Source organism: Leopardus geoffroyi, chromosome D1 (assembly GCF_018350155.1).
Source record: "Leopardus geoffroyi isolate Oge1 chromosome D1, O.geoffroyi_Oge1_pat1.0, whole genome shotgun sequence".
NCBI lineage: Eukaryota > Metazoa > Chordata > Mammalia > Carnivora > Felidae > Leopardus > Leopardus geoffroyi.
This window is the reverse complement of record NC_059329.1, coordinates 62080124-62105717: the sequence shown is the minus strand read 5'-3', so window position 1 is coordinate 62105717 and position 25594 is coordinate 62080124. Positions and strand designations below refer to the sequence as shown.

The window sequence follows — 25594 nt, the reverse complement described above, 5'->3', positions numbered from 1 at the left end:
CTTGTTTTTTTATCCATTCTGATATCCTGTGTCTTTTGATTGGAGCATTTAGTCCATTTACATTCAGTGTTATTATAGAAAGATATGGGTTTAGAGTCATTGTGTTATCTGTAGGTTTCATGTTTGCAGTGCTGTTTCTGGTACTTTGTGGTCCTTGCAACATTTCACTCACAGAATCCCCCTTAGGGGCTGGCTTAGTGGTGATGAATTCCTTCAGTTTTTGTTTATTTGGGAAAACCTTTATCTCTCCTTTTCTGCATGACAGACTTGCTGGATAAAGGATTCTTGGTTGCATATTTTTCCTGCTCATCACATTGAAGATTTCCTGCCATTCCTTTCTCGCCTGCCAAGTTTCAGTAGATAGGTCTGCTACTACCCTTATGTGTCTACCTTTGTATAAGGCCCATTTATCTCTAGGGGCTTTCAGAATTTTCTCTTTATCCTTATATTTTGCCAGTTTCACTGATATGTCATGCAGAAGATCGATTCAAGTTTTGTCTGAAGGGAGTTCTCTGTGCCTCTTGGATTTCAGTGCCTGTTTCCTTCCCCAGATCGGGAAGTTCTCAGTTATGATTTGTTCAAGTACACGTTCAGCCCCTTTCTCTCGCTTCTTCTTTTGGAATTCCTATGATACAGATATTGTTCTGTTTGATTGCATCACTTAGTTCCTTAATTCTCCCCTCGTACTCCTGGATTTTTTTAAATCTCTTTTTGTCTAAGCTTCCTTTTTTCCATAATTTTATCTTCTAATTCACCTAATCTCCCCTCTGCCTCTCCAATCTTCCTTGTGGCCACCTCCATTTTATTTTGCACCTCATTTATAGCATTTTTTAGCTCCTCATGACTATTTCTTAGTCCCTTGATATCTGTAGCAATAGATTCTCTGCTGTCCTCTATGCTTTTTTTCAAGCCCAGCCATTAATTTTATAACAATTATTCTAAATTCTTGTTCAGTTATATTGCTTAAGTCGGTTTTGATCAATGTGTTAGCTGTCGCTACTTCCTGGAATATCTTTTGAGGAGAATTCTTCTGTTTTATCATTGTGGCTAGTTTTCTGTCCCTTATGTGTTTTAAAATTTGTTGTGTTCTCTGCACCTGTGAACACTGCTATATTAAAGGGGGGGGTCATACACTGTCCAGGGCCTGGCCCCTCAGGAGGTGTTTTTTTTGGAGATTGTTACTTGTTCTCTGTTGTTGTGACTTTGGTTATTTTATTACCCTAGTCATAGTGATATTTTGGACCCTCTACCCGGTGTGCTTTGATTTGTTCCTGGGAGTAGCCCTATCTTTTCTCCAGTTTTCCCATTTTCTTCCTGGTAGATTCAGTCTCTTTTCCTCCCAGACTCTCGGGTTCAAAGTCCTTTGGCTTCAGCCTAGATTTTTCCAGTTTTATTGTGATTTATTGACATATAACATGTGTCAGTTTAGGACCTATGAGGCGATGATTTGCTACACATCTATATTGCAAAATGATCACTACAATAAGATTTGTTCACACCTCCGTTCCCTTGTGTAATTTCCATTTGGTTTGTGTGTGAGATGATAACATTTAAGACACACTCTTTTGACAAGTTTCAAGTATATATTATAGCAGTATGAGTTAGAGTCACCAAGCTGCAATTAGATCCACAGAATTTATTCATCTTAGAGCTGGAAGCTTATACCTATTGACTAACATCACCCCATTTCCCTCACCACCCCATCCCTCAGCCCCTGGCAACCACTATCTTATTCTCTACAGAATGGAGCTTTAATTTTAAGATATCAAGTACCGTGGAAATACAGTTACAGAGATATTTTAGATAAAGGCGGAGAAGAAGCCCTTTATGGTATGGTTTCTCAATCTGCACCATTCTGACTATTGTTTACTCTTCCTAGAGTTGTAATGGCTTGAAGAGAAAGACAAAGAAAGAGGAGTCAGTAAAGATGCTACAGAAAAAGATGCCAAGGTAGGAGGAAAACTGAGTTGCCAACAACGTTAACTTTGGTAGAGAGCTCAAATAGATGAAGCAACAAAGAGTTCGCTGGTGAGCAGAGAGAAATTCACTTTATTTGGGAGAGGGAAGTGTGGAAGCCACATACAGTGAATTGAACGGTGATAGAAGGTATGGTTAATAAGGTTGAAACCCTGATTCTCAGGATCTCAGAATGGAACTGGAAAAGCAGACACGAACAAGCCCCCTTTCAGTGGCATCCAGAGAGACAGTGTTCCGGGAAGTTTGACTAAGAATTAATGAGGGTAATAGAATGACAGAGAGTAAAGGTTATGGCTTCATGATGGGCTGGTCTTGCACATGCTTATTGCCTGAAAGGAAAGAGACAGAAATGGAGAGGCTGAAGATACAGTTCAATACGCTATTGGAAGTGGTCTCTGAAAGAGATAGCAAGGCATGGAATCCTGAAAGTGGAGGGCCTGGCCTCAGAGAAGGCGAGACATCTCTTTCTTGGAAAACAAAGGGGGTAAGAATAAATAAAGATGTTGAGCTTAAAATTTAGGTAGTGGTAAAATCAGTCTGTCTGTCTGTCTCTTCTCCAATCAAACACTTGCTTCTTTGGTTTTATCCAGCTGTACACCTGGAAGTTTGGTTATAGAATTTATCAAAGATTAGGGTTTCCTGTGTGAACGTGAAAGACAAGCATAGAGAAGATGAAGATACCACTCCTAGTGTGAGTAGGTCAGAGAAAAAGTGAGGAGAGGCTCATAGACGAATAGACCAGAATCATATGGAAGACTTATTGAGACTCTGAGAGCAAGTACATGGGCATGAGAAGGTAGGCGAGGTGGAAGCTGGAAGTCTATGGTAATAATGAAAAAAATGGAATTTAAGATTTCAGAGGTGGAACCGTTTCTGGTGATGACACATTCAGGGTGTGCTATGGGATTGTGAGCACGAGGAGAAGTCTGAGTACAGCTTATTGAAGCTATACGTGTACAACAGTAGAGGCTTCATCTGAACCATTGACCACAGGGCTCCCAAAGACATGGTGGTGTTTCTTTTCCCCCGTTTATCTTAATTTCTGTTTGTTCCACATTTCCAGAATATGGCTTCTGGGGTGAGACCAGATGGGAAAGCATGATGCACTTTAAGGGGAAGATTAGGGAGCATCATTCCAGTTGTCTCCTACCCTGTTGCTTTGCCACGTCATGGGCCCTCACCTGATCATCACACCTTCATGGAGTTCCTACTATGGCTCAGACAGGGTGCTGGGCCCTGATGATACAGAAATTATTAGAACCCAGTTACTGTCTTCAAAGAGCTCATAGTCTGATGGGAGAAGCAGGAACATAGATAAACTCTTTCAATCTCTAACCTTTTGTGTTGGAGACAGGATGTCTGAAAGAAAGTGAAGAACCCCCCCAATATATCTTCAGGGGCTTATCCCCCATCTGCACTCTCCCACCTGCCTGCCATGTTGGGTGTCAATGGTACCCCCTTCCAGCCAGCCACACTCCAGCTCACAGGCATTCCTGGGATGCAGACAGGCCATGCCTGGGTTGCCCTGATTTTCTGCATCCTCTACCTGATTTCCATCATAGGCAACCTCAGCATCCTCACTCTGGTGGTTCAGGAGCCTGCTCTGCACCAGCCCATGTACTGCTTCCTCTCTATGCTCTCTCTCAACGATCTGGGAGTGTCCTTGTCTACACTTCCCACTGTGCTTGCTACCTTCTGCTTCAACCACCGCCATATTGGCTTCGATGCCTGCTTGGTCCAGATGTTCTTCATCCACACTTTCTCTTTCATGGAATCAGGCATACTGTTGGCCATGAGCTTTGATCGTTTTGTGGCTATTTGTGACCCACTGCGCTATGCTACTGTGCTCACCAACAGCCGCATCCTGGTTATGGGCCTGGGCATCCTCACCAAGAGTTTCATCACTCTTTTCCCTTTCCCCTTTTTGGTAAAACGGCTGCCCTTCTGCAAGGGCAAAGTTCTGCATCACTCATACTGCCTCCATCCAGATCTCATGAAAGTGGCGTGTGGAGACACCCATGTTAACAACATCTATGGGCTTTTTGTGGTCATTTTCACCTATGGTGTAGACTCAGCGTTCATCCTGCTTTCTTATGCATTGATCCTCAGAGCCGTGCTGGCCATCGCATCTCAGGAGCAGCGGCTCAAGGCCTTCAACACCTGCATGTCACACATCTGTGCAGTGCTGGCTTTTTATGTGCCCATAATTACTGTCTCCATGATCCACCGCTTCTGGAAGAGTGCCCCACCTGTTGTTCATGTCATGATGTCCAATGTCTACCTGTTTGTACCCCCCATGCTCAACCCCATCATCTACAGTGTGAAGACAAAGGAGATACGCAGAGGGATCCTCAAAGTCCTCTATAAATCCCAGAGCTGAGGAAGGCTACTGAGAGAAAGGACTTGGACTTGTTTGCCAGCTTGAGGAATGCTGAGACACAGGAGGGGAACCAGGACCTTGATAGTTGTGAATACAGAACGAATAAAAGAACAGCTGACTCAATAAAATGACCTAAATATGTGTTGATCATTCACCATGTGAAAAAGCTAGTGCCAGTCACTAAGAATGTTATGATGGTGAACGAGGTGAACTGTTAAGTAAGAGATAGACATATCAAGGAAAAAGCATATAAAAGAGTAACAGATGCCCTGAAAAATGTTTGACATATGGAAACAATGGAAGTTTTACAGAGGAAATAGGCTGAACGCAAATAATTCTACTACCACCTAGAGTGGGGGAAATAATAAACATTGGAGACAAAATTCTGTAAAGGCTTGGTGCTTCATGTGAGAAAGAGGACCCGTTTGGTTTGTGGAGGTCAAGTTAAGTGTGTGTGTGTGTGTGTGTGTGTGTCAAGTAGTTTGTGAAAGATGAGAGGTAAGGTTAAGGTACTTGGGACAGGGTGGCAGGAAAAAAGAAGATAATGATCTTAGCAAAAATAGCATGAATAACTGCTTGAGAAGAAATATTGAGGCAAAAGAAGGCTAGAACCTTACTGTTCCAAGTGTGGCCCAATGGACAACAACCACACTGGTGTACCTGGTAGCTTGTTAGGAGAAACAGACTCTTCTCCTCACACAAGACCTACTGGATTCAAATTGTATTTAATAAGACTAAATACAGTCTGTTCAGTGACTAAAGCTTGAGAAGCACAGCACTACTCTTTCAGACATCTTTCAGGTAATGCCTATCTGATATGTAACGAAAATGGCGAGACCCACAAAGTATAAGAGTCTGGACAAGTGTTTCTCAAAGTGTGATTCCCAGACCAGCATCATCAGCCATGATTGGGAACTTGTTAAGTGTACAAATTCTCAGGACTTTCCTCAGATCTTCTGAACCAGAAACTCTGGGGGGTGAGGTCTAGCAATCTGTGTTGTTGTTTTTTTAAAATTTTTTATTCTTAATGTTTATTTATTATTGAGAGACAGAGAGAGACAAAGCATGTTTTTAAAATTTTTTATTCTTAATGTTTATTTATTATTGAGAGACAGAGAGAGACAAAGCATGAACATGGGAGGGGCAGAGAGAGGAGAGACACAGAATTTGAAGCAGGCTGCAGGCTCTGAGCTGTCAGCACAGAGCCCGATGCGGGGCTTGAACCCACAAACCATGAGATCATGACTTGAGCCAAAATTGGACGCTCAACCGACTGAGCCGCCCAGGCCCCTCTAGCAATCTGTGTTTTTAATAAGCCCTCTGGGTAATTCTGATATATGTCAAAGGTTGAGAGAAGCTTTAACCTAGAATATTGGTCTAGAATATTTAGGAGAATTCCAAACAGCTTTGTTTAGACGAAGGGGAAGTTTCACACTGAGAAGCTTGGGAAACATGATCTTGAGAGACCGCCTAGTCAGATCATGGGTGGTTTTTAAAGCTGGGGCAGGGTGCCTGGATGTCTCAGTTGGTTGAGTTTCTGACTCTTAATTTTGGCTCGGGCCATGATCTCACAGTTCATGGGATCAAGCCTTGCATTGGGCTGTGCACTGACAGCACGGAGTCAGCTTGGGATTCTCTGTCTCCTGCTCTTTCTGCCCCTACCCCGCCCATGCTCTGTCTTTCTCTGTCAAAATAAATAAATAAACATTTACAAAAATAAATAAAGCTTGGGGAGACTGAGTGCAGGACAACTAGGCATATGATGCAGGTGGTGACGGGAAATGCCGACTCAGAGACTTTTATCTCCACGAAGTGGGAACATTGAAATAGCTTCACAGAAGGATTTGATGAACAATCACCAGCCATTCCACAGTCACTGTGAGGCCCCTGTTCCATCGTGCGATTCCCTTCTTTATCCCCCATGCCATCACAACCTACCTGGAATCCAAAATTCAGGCAAGCTCCAATTTTAAGGTTGCCCATTAGGCAGTTAGAACCTGGGAGGCAAAAATCAGCTGGTTGTCACAGTGGGATGTGGGACCTTGCAACAGTTCTGTGTCATTGGGATTTCAATGCATATAAGTCCCCTGACCAGCACATCTTCTGAGGTTTCTCTCTCATTTCTAAAAAGTCTATGAACTTTTTTTCTGAAGCAAGTATTTCCTTTTTTAGAAGACATCTGCTTAACGTGGTTATATTCTTCTACACCAAACACCTACCTGCATTGTGCCTGTCTTTGCTTCAATCTGCTCTGGAAAATCTCACTTCTATTTTATAGGGCAAATTGATTCCTCTTTTTAAGCTTTGTGGGGGAAAATGTTTCATAATTTCCCCAGAGATGACTTTTAACACTTCTAATTTATAAGTCCCTTTTGTTGGGATTTGTACAGGTGCTATGTTTAGTATTATCCCTTTGAACGAGTACATAGGGTTTCTCTTTACTTTTCTTGTCATTAAACAGAGGCAGAAACTGATTCTTAAAAGGACTTCTCAAAAGTCAAAAAAGAGAGATAATGGCAGTCAAACCTAAAATCCTACACCTAGCACAGTGTTTGGTACACCCAATACATGGTAAATAAATGAACAACCAAGTGACTAATTAAATAAATGAATGAATTGGACCTGATCTGATGCTGATCTGATGCTGATCAGATGCTGATCTGATCTGATCTGATGAAATGGATCTGATCTGATCCACATCATGTTGTCCCTAATGACATAGCTAAAGTTACTTTGCTCTATGACTTTTGAAATCCTGGCCCCTTCTCACCAGGGACTAATGCCTATTCTGAGGCATTTTTAGGTCTCTTTTTCCCCCATGATTCTGTGACCTTATTCACAAAATTGTCATCTGTGTTCTTCTGAATTCCATCTCCAGGTTCCCAAGTCATTAACCTAATGCAAACAATTCTACAGTAATGGGAAAGCAGAAATTGCTCTTAAACTGCCTCTATGAGATAGTTCAAAGTTCCATATGGGGAAGGGGAAATTTACTCTATATCCATGTTCTCTTTGCTTTCCCCACGCATCCCACCCTTTGATTAAGAAAGGGGAGAGAGCTCTTCTGCTATTTCTCCCCGAAATACACTTACACCCTACTTGAAACTGAAATAAAGAAGAGGTCAACTGAAATACTTAATGGGAAGTCTAGGTATCTGGGGGAAAGAATTTATTAGAGGGATCTGAAATTGGGGAGTCCACTAAAATTTATAATAAGGATAATTATCATATGTGGTGCAATCGCATTAAAAATGTCACTTTCGGGGCGCCTGGGTGGCTCAGTCGGTTAAGCGGCCGACTTCGGCTCAGGTCATGATCTCACGGTCCGTGGGTTCAAGCCCCGCGTCGGGCTCTGTGCTGACAGCTCAGAGCCTGGAGCCTGTTTCAGATTCTGTGTCTCCCTCTCTCTGACCCTCCCCCATTCATGCTCTGTCTCTCTCTGTCTCAAAAATAAATAAATGTTAAAAAAAAATTAAAAAAAATGTCACTTTCTTCTTTTCATTTGAATGTCTACCCCTATAAATGGTTACTATCTTCCTTATGAATTAGGTTCTAAGTTGAAGAAATTCTAGTTTCTTGAAATATAAAGTCTGGTAGATGGTAGACCTTTGACTCAAACCTACATCTCTGTGACTTTGTACCCCATGGTCTTTCAGTATCTTGGGACGTCTCTCCTGGAAGAGACCTTCATCTTTTGGAGCTTGGTGAGAGGTTGAGTAGTAGGGATAGGAGTGAAAATTGAGTAGGTAACAGTCATCATAAGTGGATAAGGAAGCTTGGTTATATCCCCTATTGGTGAAACTCTGGGCTCCAACCTCTCTTCTCTTGATCTCTGAGTCCTAGAGTTTGCCCACTGGGGTCTAAACTTTAGGTTATGCCTCAGATATAGGTTTTAAGCCCAGAATATGAGGAGGTAGATGCTGGATTAAGGGTGCAGAGTTCCAGTTTTGAAATTGGACACTTGAGGGCAGAGGGGATGTTGTCATGGAGCTTGTAGAAATTTATTTCCATCCTCTTCAACATAGGGAAGGAGTTAGGATTTTATTTTTTGTGTGGAGACAGGGCAGTATCTCTAGAGGATGTGTTTTTTCTTTTCCTTCTGTCCCCAAGGCGAGATCTCATCTCCCTCCTTTCCCCATAACCAGTTCAGCATCACCCTCGGGCACAACGCAGACCCCAAGGCCCTGGGCTCTGGGGACTCTCAGGGACACAGAGTCCACCTACTCTCTTGGCCAGTGCCTGCCTGAGGCTCATTCCGGTGCCATTGTGAGCTCTGGCCTACCCGCAATCAATCCAAAAGCTACTTCACAAAGCTCTCTCAGGTGAATCTGAGTCTATTTGCATCTCCTAGGTATGTGCACAAGTGTTCTGTCTGCAATTCCATTTGTGCCCCTGAGGTTCTCTTGGTCTCTCTCATGTCTCTGTATCTTTGAGTGAGTCTCTGTTAAGGCACATGCGTGCTGTGTATTCACTACAGTTTGTTTGGCCAGTGAAGGAGAGGTTTACTAGGAAAAAAGTCCCCAGATCTTATTTTCAGGTAGGTTTCCTACACATAGAGTAATATTTATTCAAATGCCCCCGTGTCCTCCCACACACTTTCAGATAAGGCTGCTGGAGACTGGTTTAGAGAAAGACACGGGATCACCTGGCAGGGGGCGCCATGATCTCTGATCTCTGTTGGGTCCCACACGGATCTGCAGCCATGATACTCTCAGTGTCATGGAATAAGAGAGACCTTGGCAGTCTGGACGTAAGTGTGAGGGCGGAAAGGCAGGTGAAAGAGCCTTTAATCCTAATTCAGCGGATGCTGGAATTGTCCCTCTAATATTCCCATCAAGGATTATTCAGTGTGTGAACGTCTCCACTGACCAGAAGTTTCTTATCCCTATTGTGCAGCTTTGACTCTTAGAAAAATCCTCCTTACCTGGGCCCCAGACTGACTGCCTATGATCTCTGTTTATTGCTCATCACCTCTTACACCCACCCCCACACATCTCTACCTCCTCTCTATCTCCTCTTCTCAAAGCACCACTGACTCCTTCCATGCTGTTTAAATGACTTGATCCCCTTGCCTTTGAGTGTGTCCCAGTTGGTTTACCTCCCATCTGCAGTGTGGAGCCCAGAGCTGAATGTACTTCCATTATGGTCCCAAGCAGTATGGTCATGCTTTTATTTATTAATTCATGATTTCTTAAGCATGTCTTTGTGTTAGAATTCCGTGAAGTGTTAGGAAGACAAGATTGAACTAAGCACAGGTCTGACTGTAAAAGAGCTCAGGACAGGGAAGACAGAGGCATGAATGTAATTCTAGCAAAATGGGAAAAGTATGTACAGTTATTTTAAAGTCACAGGTGATAAAATTATTATTTGTGCTTAAAAAGTGTTAGGAAAAGCTTCAGATAAAATGGAAGTTTTCAGTCTGACTACTGGTGGGACTTAAGAACATTATCAAAGAAGATACGGACGATGTAAGCAGTGGGGATAAAATATAGAATTGTATGTGTGCATGTTAGGACGTATTATCTTCTGAATAAAATACTTCTTTTAGCAAAGACTAAAACCCATGAAGTTTTTATAAGCTACATATTGCACCGTTGATTCATATTAGACTGATGATCTGTGAGTCACCTGGACAGGGGGATATATGGTGAGGAAATGAAAAATCAGCTACTTTGAACAGCAAAAATAATTTAAGATAGATAATCTGAACAAGGGAAGGTTACAGAATATTATGTTTGGCATATTCAGATACAATGTATCTATTCAGTTATTTATTTATCTATCCAGTTACAGTATTTATTAATCATCTGTTATGTGCTTGACCCTGTGCTAGTATTGGGGGTCTAATTACACAAAATGAAAAAAGTCAATACTCCTCTTTATTTTGGTGGAGTTTACAGTCTAAGAGGGGCTACAGGCATTAAACAAATAATTGCACAAGTAAATCTATGTTTGCAAGTTGAGATGTAGTTTTCAAGAAATTAGCAGATACCATGAAGAACAATATTCAGGTGAAATCTGAAAAAGACTGTTGTGTCTCTGTGTCTGCAGCAATTATATATGATGTGGAGGAAGAACCTTTAAGCCCAAAGTAAGACTTTGTAAGTCAGCGCATCTAACCAGGATAGTGGCTTTAGGTACAGTGAGCTTGCCATCACTGGGAATGTTCAAGCTGAGTGCGGGTGATAGTTGGATAAAGATGCCATGGAGGGGACTCTCTGAGTGGGTGCAAGGTTGGACTCTGGTTTCAGGTTTTAGAGAGACTGTAAGTTGGCAATGGAATCAGTGGACTTCTGAGAGGCAGTGGAATCAGTTGGCAATGGAATCAGTGGACCTTTAGAAGGTCACTTAACTCCTGTTCACTTTCTCTTGGCCCCCAGTCTGTGTAGGAGTCAGGAAAGAGTGTGTGTCTGCCATCCTGTCCTTTGCACTGCCTGTGGAAATAAAGAAGACCAAGTTCTCCAGCATCTCCCCATTCTTCTCACTTACGTGGCTTCAGTTTCAGAAGCTGCTGCTGGACTTCATAGGAAAGACCGCAGGACTTACAGTTGGAAGAACCAGATTCACCTCTTTACTGGTTTAGTTAACGTGATTGTTACGGGACTAACATGGGGCAGCTTGGAATGGGAAAGTGGCCTCTCTGCTTATTCCCACCCTGGTTATCATTTCTATGATCCAATTTATCATATGAGTCAATTTCCTGGAACTGTGCTCTCCTGGGTACTGCCTTTCCCATTCTCCAGCTTGCGTGTTCCCGCTCCACACCATGGATCGTGGCTCGTGCTTCCATGGCTTTACTGTTACTTCCTGCCAAAGATGAGGCTTTATCAGGGGCGGGGGAGACCCACAGGTGAGATAATTAGACACAGCCGTCAAATGCTCTCTCTTTAGGTGCACTTTCATGGGAGTGATATGCAACACTAGCCCCCAACCCGGGTTACATCTGTGGGCATCACCTTGGAGATACCCACAGAGCATTATGAGCACACCCAAGTTTATTTAGAGGAGCTCCAGGATGTTGAAAAATCTAGCAGACAATAAGGCACAAGGAAATGTTTAAGTTACAGGTCAGGAGTGGGGTAGGAAGGCGGTCTTAAATAAAAAAGCTAACTTGGGGAGTCCTTGAAAGTTACAATTTTGTCTAATAAACTGTCACTGTAGGAGTATCAGAAGATGGGTCTGGAGTGGTGCTCAATGTTGGGTTCATTTTGGAAGCTTTAAAACATATTGATAACTGGATACTGCATCCAAAGATTCTAATTTAATTGGTTTGGGGTGTTACGTGAGCACTGGGATTTTTAAGTTTCCTAGGTGATTCTAATGTGTAGCCAAGATTGAGAACCACTGATCTACAAGGTAGGGCCAAGGGATGCAGATGGATAAAAACACAAGTCAGTATATCACCCGTCACAAAAGTTGTTACTCTTGAGGGAAGCTTGGGAAATAGAGTGCATGGGATTTCAGCAGGGCTGGTTCATAAAGAGAGGGCTCCAGAGTGAAGAGAGTATGAGGAGGCAGCTCTGGGGCCCTTCTCACTGTCACCTTGTGTCTCTCCATGGTCATAGCTTCTTGCATTCTCTTAGCTGCATATTGTCCTGACTGTCTGTCCATTCCAGTGGAGTATTCCTATTAAACTCGTTAGATGAATATGGACCATGTCACATCCAGGAGGTAACCACAGGGTAAAGAATTGGTCAAGAATCTGTGAATCACACATCTGTGTCGCTTGCGTGAAGAAGTGAACTGATCATTGGGGAGAATTCAGCTTGTATACCAGTTGTGAATGCACCTTCCTACTTCATCTTTTAAAATTTGTTTTACAGGGGTGCCTGGGTGTCTCAGTGGGTTAAGTGTTTGACTTCAGCTCAGGTCACGATCTCACGGTTCAGGAGTTCGAGTCCCACCTCAGGCTGTGTGTTAACAGCTCAGAGCCTGGATTCTGTGTTCAGAATTCTTCTGTTCAGATTCTGTGTCTCCCTCTCTGTCTGCTGCCTCCCTGCTTGAACTGTCTGTCTCTCTCTCTCTCCCTCTCTCAAAAAAAAAAATAAACATTTAAAGAAAATTAAAAAAAAAATTGTTTTACAAATTTAAGTTATGTTATCTCAGTTGTTATTTTAATTGTGGTGCCCCTGGTACCTTATATCATATCACATATTATTTTTACCTTTTTTCTAAAACTTTTTTTTTTAGTGGGAGTGTGAGAAGGGGAAGGGCAGAGGGGGAGACAGAGAGAGAGAGAGAGAGAGAGAGAGAGAGAGAGAATGAATAATTTTTTTTGATTGTTTTAAATGTTTATTTTATTGTGGAGAGAGAGACAGAGCGTGAGCAGTGGAGGGGCAGAGAGAGAGAGAGAAACAGAGACAGAGACAGAGACAGAATCAGAAGCTAGCTCCAGGCTCTGTGCTGACACAGAGCCCGATGCAGGGCTTGAACTCACAAACTGTGAGATCGTGACCTGAGCTGAAGTCTGACGCTTAACTGACTGAGCCACCTAGGTGCCCCGGGAATGAATCTTAAGCAGGATCCACACCTAGTATGGAGCCTGACTCAGGGCTCTATCGTACGACCAGTCGTGAGATTGTGACCTGAGTTGACATCAAGAGTTGGACACTTAACTGACTGAGCCACCCAGGCACCTTATTTTCACCTTCTGATTGGGGTTTAACTAATTCTTCCTGATCTCTTGCAACTAATGGAGTCCTTTTCTCTGTGTCTTTGATCTCTCCATGGATTCCAGATCAGACCTGCTATTTTGAAGCCAATACATCTTCTCACTCTGAACTCTTGTTTTTAAATTTAGAAGTCATTTGTGTATTCGTAGAATTCTCAGTTGGGATGTCCATATCATTTTCCACTTTTATTCGTATTTCTCCCTTTATCAGTTTTGTAAAACCCCTGTCTCATTTTCATTCAAAACGTTTTTTTCCCTGAGCAGAGTGGTTAGCAGTGTCCTCCGTTATCCTTGGTGTCCTTGTTTTCTCAGATCTACACTGGCAGAGCTGAAATGCAATTCTTTCTAATGATTCCATCCTAGATCCTGAGGTTTACTCTCTCTCATCTCCATAGGGAAATGGAAACATCACTACCAGGAGACCCTGCACATCTAAGCCATGACTTATGTTCTGTGGATACTGATTCAGGCTTTTGGTATACGACTTAATCTTCCTCTCTGGGTCTTATTGTCTCCCTAAGGGTAAAAGAGTTTATATTTATTCAGCGTTTTATATGCCATACAATATTGTGTTCACCAACAACCACATGAGGCAAATATATTTTTATCCCTAATTTACAAACGGACACACTGAAACTTGGGAAGGTTAAGTTACCTGTTCAAGGTCACACTGAGAGTAAGCTGAGCTTTAACTGGGCTTCCAGCTGAGGTGTGATAGAATCCACATATAGAGCTCTAAAACACTGAACATATGATCTTAATTTTCCCATTTATTTCTTATACACAAATAAAAGTATCATTAATATCTCCACTTGACAAGTACAAAAACAAAACAAGTAAACAAAAACCCCTTTGGATCAGAATATAAATAAACTGTCCATATCATACATCTAGTAACTGGCTGAGTATGGATTTTGACAGGCTTGATTTATTCTAGTATTTTGCTCTTAATTTTTAAGCTATGCTGTCTCTCATAAGATCAGCCAGCCTCAAATATCTCTTTTACATGTAAAATTTAAGGATTCTAGAGGTCAGGGAAATAGGAGGTGAGAGGAATGTCTGTTATGTTTTTACCCCGAATGATGTAGATGTTTCCAATTTCCCCCACTTCCTTCCATATCCTTCCTTCAGCGTTTGCAGTGGACTGTGAAGGCAGAAGACCTTCAGGAGGAAGTTAATTTCATTTTTTTTTTCAAATGTAGGTGAAGGCTTATCTCTGCTGTTGGTGACATGGCAGCTGAAAGCAATGGAAGTCTTGACCTATCCGTCTTCCTGACTGGCATCCCAGGATTGGAGGCCCAACATGGCTGGCTTTCCATTCCTTTCTTCACTGTGTATATTGTGGCCATTGTGGGTAACAACCTAATCATGGCAGCAGTGCAGGCAGACCCTGCCCTACACGAGCCCATGTACTTGTTTCTCTCCATGTTGGCTGTGACAGAGGTGGGTGTTTCTGTGTCTACACTGCCCACTGTCATGGGTATTCTTTGGTTTGATGCCCACCAGATTGACTTGGATGGCTGCCTGGCTCAGATGTTCTTCATCCACACTTTCTCCTGCATGGAATCAGGGGTCCTGTTGGCCATGAGTTATGACCGCTTTGTAGCCATCTACAATCCACTGCGATATAAGGCCATCCTAACCCTGCCACGTATCATTTGCATGGGTCTGGGCATCACACTGAAGAGTGTGACGCTCATGGCCCCACTTCCAGTCCTTTTGAAACAACTGCCCTATTGCCACACCAATGTACTCTCCCATTCCTACTGCCTCCACTCAGACCTGATCCAGCTGCCTTGTGCTGATACGAAGCTCAGTAGCATCCTGGGTTTGGCCATTGTCCTGGCCACTTTTGGGCTGGACTCACTGCTTATCATTGTCTCTTATGTGCTGATTCTTTACACGGTGCTGGGCATTGCTTCTGGGGAGGGACGGCGGAAGGCCCTCAACACGTGTGTGTCACATATCTGTGCAGTGCTCATGTACTACGTGCCCATGATTGGTGTGTCTGTGATGCATCGTGCTGCCAAGCATGCCTCACCCCTGGTCCACACACTCATGTCTAGCGTCTACCTCTTTGTGCCTCCTGTGCTCAACCCCATCATCTACAGTGTCAAGACCAAGCCAATCCAACAGGGGATTTTCACCTTGTTCTCCTGCAAGAGGAAATTGCTCTGAATCCCTCCAATAGGGCAGAGACTTTGGGTCCATCTATAAACTGATGGTGTTTCTGCTGTGGACCGGGCTGTACAGCAGACATTTAGTGGAGGAATAGGAATGAGGGATTCTAAACATTGTCACAGGCTTGACCTTGGATCACAGGTGTTCTCCCTAGTCCTTTTTATTTCACAGGTTGTCAACATGTGTGGGTCTCTGCATGTGTGTACATGCGCGTCAGATGTTATCAGTGTGAAGGCAGAGATAGTGAATTTCATTTTTCCATTTCCCCTCAAAAGTCCCAGCAAAAAGCCTGATAACTAGCAAGATAACAGTAAAGACTTGAGACCTAATCATGTTTGAATTGAGGTGAAACAAATTACTGCTTTTGATAGGTTAGGCAAGGATTAAGAATATACCCCAAGCAAGAGAGATCATCCTAGGAACGTGCTTTTGAGTAAGGTGAGCATATTTTCTGGTTTGCCCCAGATAATCATGGTTTACACTTACTTTCCTCAGCATCATTATCAGTAGCACTCCCTTTCCCTCCCCCAAAATGTCCTTGTTTAAACAATACATTGTATGGGAGCTTAGAAAGTAGCTTCCTTCCTGTCGTGGAAGGCATCAGACTCTCTGTACCACCATCTAAGGGCCTCCACCCTAAAACTTTATGTACTAGGAGACTCTGAGATTGAGGAACAGTTGATTAAATTCCCTCATTTTAGGCATAAAGTAAAATAGGGACAATCTCATAATGCCCAGGTTTTAGATCCTAAGACTCCTAGCAAAAGACCCAAATTCTTTCTACTAGAATCTCAGACCCTATTTTTAGGGCTTAGTAGGTCTGGGGTACTGTACCTGGTTACTCCTGTTTTTCTTTCCTCCCTTCCCCTTAGCCTTCAGTAACCTCAGCATGCCATGTGATGGGAATATATATAAATGTTTGTTTATTTTGTTTCCCATGTGATGGGAATATATATAAATGTTTGTTTATTTTGAGAGAGAGAGAATGTGTGTCCATGTGAGTGGGGGAGGGGCAGAGAGAGAGGGAGAGATAGGGAGAATCCCAGGTGGGCTCTATGCATCAGTGCAGAGCCTGATGTCGGGCTCACTCTCACGAACCCCGAGATCATGACCTGTGCCGAAGTCAAGAGTCTGACCGACTGAGCCCAGGCACCCCATGATGGGTCTATTCCTTGACCTTCCACCTCTTTCAGCCCTGTCAGCATGGGGCTCATTGGTCCCGCTTTATCTGCCTATGGCTCTCTAGGGTTTCCCAGAAACCTCTAGTCAAAGGAGAAGGACCATTCTCACACTTCCTAAAGGACACAGGTCTTTGTGTAGAGTGGATTGACAGGGCTGGGTTGGTTGATCAGTAACTGGTCTCATGTTTTCAGTTTCTCTTACTTCCAGGCCTCCAATTACAATGCAAACATTTTCCTCACCATAAACTATTCTTCTCGACTTCATCCGGCTCATCACGTTGTGGTGACCTTTTTGCCATGAATTACTAGATTACATGTCCACCAATGACAGCTTCTGTAAAGTCAAGGTGACTGGTTATTTCTTACAACTGCATACACATCTACAATTATCTTGAAATAAAAAGTTTTATTTTTAAAAGTGTATGCAAAATACAAGCCCAAATTTTGTATTAGGTTTAACAGGCATACAATTCATCCGAACTTTGGAAACTCTGCTCTTCAAAACACGTTATTAAGAAAATGAAAAAGCAAACCAATGACAGGGGGATGATATTTACAGTACGTATATCTCATAAAGGACTTGTGTACAGGGTATAGGAAGACATTTTACAATATGATAAAATACAATGCAGTTAAAACCACAGTAAGATAGTACTTAACAATCTAGCATGACTAACATTTAAGTGACTGACAGTGTTAAGTGTTAGCAAAGATGTCACGTATTGCTGGCGGAAATATAAAATAGCGTGAGTGCTTTGGCAAACGACATAGCAGGCACAGCTAGATATTTACACAGGAGAAGTAAAAGCATGTATTCACATAAAAAGTACACAGCATTGCTTTTTCGGAATAGCCCTAATATGAAACAAGCCAAATGCCCACCAGCAGGTGAATGGATATGCAAAATTGTGGATATCCATATGATGAAATATCACTCAGCAATAAAAGGGAACAAACTATCCTCCACAGAGAGACATGAATGAACCTCAAAAACATGGGGAGCAAAAGCAGCCAGGCACAAAAGACTACTCTGGATAATTTCATTTATATGAAATTTATATACGAAAAGGGTCAAGAATACCATCTTCTGAATTTTATGAAATACACACTTCTGTATCCCAATGGGACTCGTATAGTCGTTTAGATCCGAGGCAGTGAGTAACTTATGCAGAAACATGTAACATTAGCCAAAAAAGTTTTTCAGAAAGCAAATCTATTTTGAATTCTTAAACGCATCATGTGATTTCTTAAGTCATGAAGACCGTACACATACATATATGCACACATACACAAATAACAGTTTTGTCTAGGGACAGGAAACAGAAAGCCTGAACAAAGAATAGGAGCAGAATTCTTCATTTAATCTTTTTTTGGTTCCAGTTAAATATTGACTGTTGTCTGAGGTTCTGGACATACGTGGCCATAAAATTCAGTTGATAGAGAGCTCTCATTAAGAGATTACTTAAAAGGCAGAGATAATTCTCAACAGCCACTGCAAAGACATCATGCAGACACACAAGCAACATAAGCCTGGCTGGGAGTCAATGCATGCCTTGTCTTCTATTACTTAGCCTACATTTTATAACCCAGACAGTCAGCCAGACCATTCACTGGTCATGGAAACACTTATTTTGCCCAAGAATTTCTCTTTGTGTTTCCAAACGCATGTCTCTTTATAACCGAAATATCTCTACTATCTTCTACAGTTGACCTTAATTTTATAGTTCTAGAAATACAGGCCACGGGTAGGAATAGTCGATTAGGGCAACTGTAACAAAGTGCCACAGACTTGGTGGCTGAAACAACAGAAACTTACCTTCTCACGACTCTGGAGGCCTTGCACAATTTCTCACCATACTGGTTTCCTTTGAGGCCTGTCTCCCCTGGCTTGTAGATGGCAATCTTCTCCCTCTGTCATCCCATCGCCTTCCCACCATGCTTGTGCTGATGTGTGTCTTACTTGCCTCTTCTTTGCAGGACACCAGCCATATTGCACTAAAACCCATCCTAATCTCATTTTAATTTAATTTCCTCTTTGAAGAGCCTATCTTTACAGTCACATGCTAAGATACGGGGACTTAGGATTTCTAAATATGAATTTTCAGGGGACACAATTCAGCAATTCAGCCTATGACACTGATAGATCTCACTGTCCTGAATTGAATTTTGTTCTGTCACCTCCACCTCAAAAACCCACCCTCCCACCCGGGAAAGTCTTGAGAGGGAAATGGTAGCATCTGTGCATGTGGACAATTACCATTTAACCCCCCTGATTCTTATTCTCATGGAGTTGAGAACACAGATGCTTCCATAGATGTTCCCATTCACAATCCAGAGTGTAACTTTTTGGAAGGGAGATGGAGAAAACAATTCCTATAAACCTAGCACCTTGGTGATACAAGCCCATGTCTTCTCCATACCACGTTTCATTGGAAATTCTCAGCCTTTTGAGCTGAATATTATTAGCCCAGTTTTAGAAATCCAAAAAGTGAATTCAGAGAGTTTCATAAGATGGTCAAAATGTCACACAATTATTAATGAAAAAAAAGAGATATTATTAAAGGTGTCATGTGATCCTCTTCAAAACCAGGCATAATCCCAAGACTCTTTCTCCCCTCATGATGTTTTGGGAAATTCTCAAGCCTGTAACTGTCCACTGAAAGAAAAGTCTTCTTTGATCGATATTCCTACCAATTTCTTTGACTTTTTTTTTTTTAACATTTGGATTTCCTGGTCCTAATTTCTCCTGTTCTGACATTGCACATGGCACCCATTTTACAATTTATTTCCCTATGCCAGCTGATCTTTGGTCCTCTGGAGAAACATGCTAAATCCTAGGTTCTGGTAAAGAAAGTGGGAAAATAAGGGGGGGGGGAAGGATATCGGTGGAGAAAGACATCCTTCCCCCACTTGCTCTCTGCCTTTTGCTTCCTAATCCTACCCTCCCCACTACACTCCTATTGAAGCCCTGCCTATGTTGATTCAAATCTAAGACAGTCCTCATACTGGCCACCTGCACTATGGGTTCAGTAATCAGAAGCTGTGACCACAGTTATAGCTGCCTTTCTGTGACCACAGTGATAGCTGATATTTCTGAGAGAGCCAACCTGGTTTCCACAAAATAATGATCAAGTAGGCCATATTCTTTCTCTTGGAACCTTTTCCAGTACAGGATTCGCCAAAGGGAACTTTCCCCTGACAGTTTGAGCCACATTAAGGACATTAAATTTTAAAAAACACAATCTTCTCTGGTCAGAAAAATGAGTTCCTACTCCCCCAATTACTATCTGTAGACTTACTTGAAGGTTTAATTCTAAATATTAAAGGACCTGTCACAAGGTGAGAGTGTTATTCTAACTGTGGGAGACCTAACCATTCCACCCCAATCTTCTGCATGTGTTCATTTGACCTGCTGAAATCATGTTGATTAAATAAATCTGAATAGCTGAGCATCTTGATTTGCATCCATCCTCCCGGGAAGATTTACCACTTTTTTATTTTTTACTTTTACGGGAGAGTGTTGGGGCGTGTCTATGAAGTAGGGTGAGCCAGGGCAGTGGAGCTAGAATTTACCTGGATGCCTGAGTGGAGCTGCTTTAGCAATGGGTGGCGGAGGCAACAGCGAAGGGATTCCTTCAAATGTAAGTAACCAAGCCCATGGGAGAGAAGTATATCCAGAAAGGAGGATGAAAATTACATCTTAACTCAATTAATGAAGCTCACTCCACTGGCAAGTAAATGTGCTAGAATCTTATCAATTCAGATCTACATCTCTTTTAGGTAGGATATGTGCTGCTAGGTTCTCCAAAACAAAAATTTGCAAAAAGACAAGACAATGTCATACGGCCTTAACACAGGATGGCATATTGCTGTAAAGTCATCATTTCTCATTCTGACCATACCCTCCCCATAATCCTGTGACTCTAATTCCTGAGTAATTTAACACATTTGTTATTTCATCTTAAGCACATATCTCTTTTGGAAAGGAGGCAGATAATTCTCTGACGGATCTGCTTAGTCTTGACACTATAAATGATGGGGTTCATCACAGGCGGTGCCAACAGGTAGATATTGGCCATGATAACGTGGACCAGTGGAGAGGCGTGCTTGGCAAATCGATGAGTCATGGATACTCCAACCATGGGAACATAAAGGACCAGAACAGCCAGCACGTGGGATAGACAGTTATTGAGGGCCCGGAACCGCTCAGTCCAGGAGGCTGTGCCCAAGATACTCTTCAGGATGAGTGCGTAGGAGAGCACAATGAGCAAAGGGTCCATCACAATAATGAGCAAAGCAAGAGCAAATCCATACCAGCTATTGACCCGGATGTCAGCACAGACGAGGCGGATCATATCCTGGTGGAGGCAATAGGAGTGAGAGAGAAGGTGGGAGCGGCAGAAGGGCAGGCGCTTGAGTAGGAAGAGGGAAGGGAGAACAGCCAGGACGCAGCGGCAAATGATGGCTAAGCCGATCTTGCCAATGACTTCACCGGTGAGGGTGGAGGCATAATGCAGGGGGCGGCAGATGGCCACATAGCGATCAAAGGACATGGCCAACAACACAGAAGATTCCATAAAGGAGAATGTATGAATGAAAAATAACTGTGCAAAACACGCTTCAAAGCCGATCTCATCAGCATTGAACCAGAGGAGCTGCATGACTGTGGGCAGGGTGGTGAGGGTGAGGCCCAGGTCGGTCAGGGCCAGCATGGAGAGAAATAGGTACATGGGCTGGTGGAGGGATGGCTCCTTGCGGATGACCGTGAGAATGGTGGTGTTCCCCATGATGGAGATGGTGTAGAGGCAGCAGAAGGGGATGGAGATCCAGATGTGGGAGGCCTCAAATCCAGGGATGCCGGTGAGGATGAAGTAGAAGGGTGCTTGGGTGCTGTTAGTCACCTTGGACATGACCGATGAAGGTAGCTTCGTGTTGCTTTGCTCAAAGGGAATCAGAAATATGAGAAATAATCTTTGTCTTTACCTCATTTGATCTAAACTCTATTCAAACAAAAGTTCACAGTTGTTGAGTGTTAGGTAAGGACAGATTCAAGAGCTCCACTGTTACTGTTCCTCAGCCTGTCTCTGGATAGTTTGCTTCCACACCACTCAGATTCCCTCAATAATGCAACACAAATGAAATCATGGGCCACCTCCTCATTTATATTTTATCGATTCTGTTTTCCCCACTCCCTTTGAGTTCTCAGTGCCCTAGAATCTGCCTGTCATCCAGTCATATCATCAGTACTGTTCTCACAGCGACTGAAAATGAACTCGTACACACAAATGTCATGGCTAAAATCAGGTCCCTCTCTTTATTATCCGGTGTTTCCTTTCGAATTTGCCTTTGACTATTCTAACAGTATCCTCACCTGTTTCACCTGTTCTAAAGGTATCACCAAGTCTTTCTCTGTCATTTACTTTATCATATACTAAGATCGTTATTCTTCTTGATCAGCCTTCATTTCTCACCTGCCTTCTTTTTCTCATTACTTGACGTCTATAACTAGGCTTTTCTTGATGCAGTGTCCAAATATACCTGGAAGCCAAGGGCAGCGTGCACAGGAGAGGAGAGAGGGGAGAGCCCAGATGAGGACAGCCACAGTCTATGGCAGGCACTCCTCTAAGGCAATTACCTACAATAGCTCTTTTCCACCCCTAGCAATAGCCATCACCCCTCCTTTTTTCCCTGAGCACCGAGAGAGTGTTACTTGTGATTTCTCCTGTGTGGTGGTGCCCACATCACTATCTGCAGCTTCTGCTTTCTCTGTTTGTCTCACAGAGTGGCTCTGTTATAAGGTCCTGCAAATCTCTAGGCTGGAGTGTAAGCATGTGTGGCAGGTCCCCTCAGGAGTACACGAAGAAGCATCTTGAGACCTGGGGTTCCACTGGGATGCCAGGAAGTCAGCTTTGTCCACGAGGGTCTCTGTGCCCATGGTCCCCTCATAGAGCCCCAGGTGAAGACACCACACTGAAGTATTGTTCTTATGGCTTGTTGAATTAGATTGGAAACTACATACACGAGAAGCTTCCCCCTATCAGCATTAGAGGCTGGGGCAGAGATTTTGGCAGGGGCCAGAGAGCTGCCGGTCAAAGGAATTTTGTCCACCACTTTCAAGGAGCATTCACCTGGCAGTGAATGTCTGGAAAAACAGATAATTTTTTCTACTATGCTTATAAAATAAGTGAATGGTGAAAGCCCTTTCAAACTGAAATAGGAAAGAAGATAGTCACTTATTGGTCATTTGGTGACTCACTTCACTATCACATGAAACTAAATTTCAAATAGATTAAGTTATCAAAGTCAATCAGTAACAAGAAAAATAGAGAAAACCATGTAAGCATTTGCGTAGCTCATTGCAGAGGACTCTATCCTCAGGTGTAGTAGTCAAAAATGACAAAGGAAAAGATGAGTGGATGTGAGCACAAAAAAATTAAGTCTTTAAAACAGAAAATAATGAAATTTAAAAACTTGTAAAAACATGTTTAAAAACCCTACCATAGAAGGAATTGATATCATACAGAAAAATGAAAAGATTTAATATTTATCAATACTAATACCACAATAGGTTACCAGGAAGGACTATGTATGACAAAGTTCACAACAAAAGGAGAAACACGGCTACCAACAAGCATATTACAATAAGCTTTACAAGACAGGACATATCACGTCGTCTCCCCAGGAGTCCAGTAACGGAGAGTGAGATCATAGAATCAGTGTTTAAACCTTTCAAAATAGTCAGAGCTCTTTTCATGACAACGTGCTGTGCAGATAAGGGCATAACCATGCAGAAATTTTCGTGCTTTCCTGATGGAAATGAAACACGTACAGGTTCTGGAACACAATATGACTACAATCGCCACCTCAGGGGTGACTGTTCAGGCGCAACTGGGTGGCTCAGTCGGTTGAGGCTCTGAGTCTTGATCTTGGCTCATGTCACAGGATCTTGTGTTTGGTGGTTCCACAGATCCATCCTGGCATGGGGCTCTGCACTGACAGTATGGAGCCTGCTTGGATTCTCTCTCTCTCTCTCTCTCTCCTTATTTCTCTGCCCCCATAGGGCTCATGCATGCTGTGCAGACATGCTGTAAATAAATTGAATAAACAAACAAATAAATAAATAAATATTATGCTTTAGGTCATATAATTCACTTCTGGACAGAATGGTAAGGAAATCTGGACAGAATAATAAGGAAATCATTTTAAATGAGAATAACATTTTGGGATGCCTGGGTAGCTCAATCCATTAGGCATCCAACTCTAGATTTCTACTCAGGTCATGATCTCATGGTTCCCAGAAATGAACCGACATCAGGGTTCTGCACAGACAGCATGGAGCCTGCAAGGGATTTTGTCTCCCCTTCTCTCTTTGTCCCTCCCCTGTTTGTGCTCTCTCCATCTGTCTCTGTCTGTCTCTCTCTCTAAATAAAAAATAAATGTAAAAAAATGAAACTACAATTTTATGCTAAGAATATGTTATTAAGCCTTAGAGGTAATGGTAAAAAAACAAAAGGGACCAAATGTGTGTGTGTGTGTGTGTGTGTGTGTGTGTATAAGTAGGCATATAAGTCCTGTACGTATCATGATCAATAAAATAATAAATATTATGTGACCACATTTGTTTTCCAAAGATGATACTTTAAAATTTGAGTTATAATGTGATTTAAATAGCAATTTGCTTACTTGTGTGGTTCTGTGCTAAGAGCCTGTGGGAAGTTGGCACAGAGTTATGGAATGCTGCCTGAATGCAAATGTGTGCATTGTGTGTGTGTGTGTGTGTCCAGGGTGGTGGTGGTGTACTCTCACTAGTACAGAGAGTGGTAGGTAATTAGTATCGTTTTAGACATACTGAGTTTGAGGTGATGCTAAGCCATCCTGATAGAGATGACAATTCGGTCATTTCTAATGTTCCTGGGGAACAAGGGAATTTTAACTGGGGGATATAAATTTGAAGTTTTATGTACATTAGAGGTAATTGATGCCATGAGAGTCACTAAAATGGCTGGAGAAAAATAAGAGAAAAGGGAGGAAACAAGGGGTTCAGAGAGATTCCTGAAAATTGTGCCCTTTGACAACTGTGTGACGACGAGCATTTCACTTACTACTTTGAGCCCAAAAAACCCAACTTTTACATTTATATAATGTTTCTTTCTCCTGGGGCTGGTGTCATGACTTATTTCCATGACTTGAATGATCCAGTTATCCATGGTTGCTTTCCCACTCCATTAATAACAATAACGATGATAATAGCACCAAGAGCAGTGCTGAAGTAATGAGGAGCAACAAAGACAGATTTTGTGGTGAGCGTTTTTTTGTTGTTGTTGTTGTTTGTCTAAGCCTGTTATGATTATCTCCCTTTGGATAAAGGAAAGTTAGAGCCACGGGAAACGTGTCATGTATGTTTTGAATGCTCTTCTGCAGGTACCAAAGCAGGTTGTCCTCAGCAGCAGATGATTGTTGTTATTCTAGTGTATTTGTTCTTTGATTCCCAAATAAAAGTAAATGACATTTGAAGGCAAAGACATCTTTTCTAATAAGCTAGTCTTAAAGGTAAGTCGGGGGAGTTATTGAATGTGATCCCACAACTTGAGAAAAGATGAGAGTGTAGCCCTTTGACAACTGATGTGGGGCACATCAGAAGTGAGTTGTACTCTAAAACCAGATTCAACTCACTGGTATCCTGCTTAAATATGGTGCGAAAACTGGGCCCCAGGCTACTGATGACAATCCACCGAACGTAAGAACAGTAGTTGAGGCATACCTAATAGTTAGTAGGATACATATTTAAGAATTTATTACAGAGTCTTAAGAGATTAAGGTTTTCCTAAAAGATTATAAATCTATATGCAGTTTTGAGACTGAATTCTCTCTATTCTTCAATTGTTTCTGGTACTGAGGACAATGTGTCACAATTATGTTGAGTGTCTGAGAGGTGAGAGGAGGGATTTAAAGCACAGGACATACCTCAGATCTACCAGGAGAGGTAGTGGACATGGTCACACCCCTTCTGTGTATACACACATGTGGTTAATAGTTGAAAATAGCATAGAATAAGGTACATTAAGAACAATCAGCACACAAAATGCAGTGTTTCTTTATTTACATTGAGATCTCCTTATCACAGCCCTGGTTCCTTACCCTTTACTGATACTGTTTACAGTTTTACTGAGAAAACTCCTTCATGTTCCTTTATCGAAGGTATTC

The 25594-nt window shown here is 42.4% G+C and overlaps 3 protein-coding genes across 3 annotated transcripts; 2 read left to right on the top strand and 1 right to left on the bottom strand.

Moving 5' to 3' along the window:
- The first annotated feature begins 3412 nt into the window (after positions 1-3412).
- LOC123602513 (olfactory receptor 51I1) lies at positions 3413-4357 on the top strand. The gene has a single exon (XM_045486995.1). It carries the CDS (start codon positions 3413-3415, stop codon positions 4355-4357), a length of 945 nt encoding a protein of 314 aa, XP_045342951.1.
- Positions 4358-14258: 9901 nt separating this feature from the next.
- LOC123602512 (olfactory receptor 51I2-like) lies at positions 14259-15206 on the top strand. Its single transcript, XM_045486994.1, has one exon. It carries the CDS (start codon positions 14259-14261, stop codon positions 15204-15206), a length of 948 nt encoding a protein of 315 aa, XP_045342950.1.
- A 5140-nt stretch (positions 15207-20346) lies between these two features.
- Positions 20347-21303, bottom strand: LOC123600447 (olfactory receptor 51Q1-like). Its single transcript, XM_045482500.1, has one exon. It carries the CDS (start codon positions 21298-21300, stop codon positions 20347-20349), a length of 954 nt encoding a protein of 317 aa, XP_045338456.1. The 5' UTR covers positions 21301-21303.
- Between the last annotated feature and the right edge of the window lie 4291 nt (positions 21304-25594).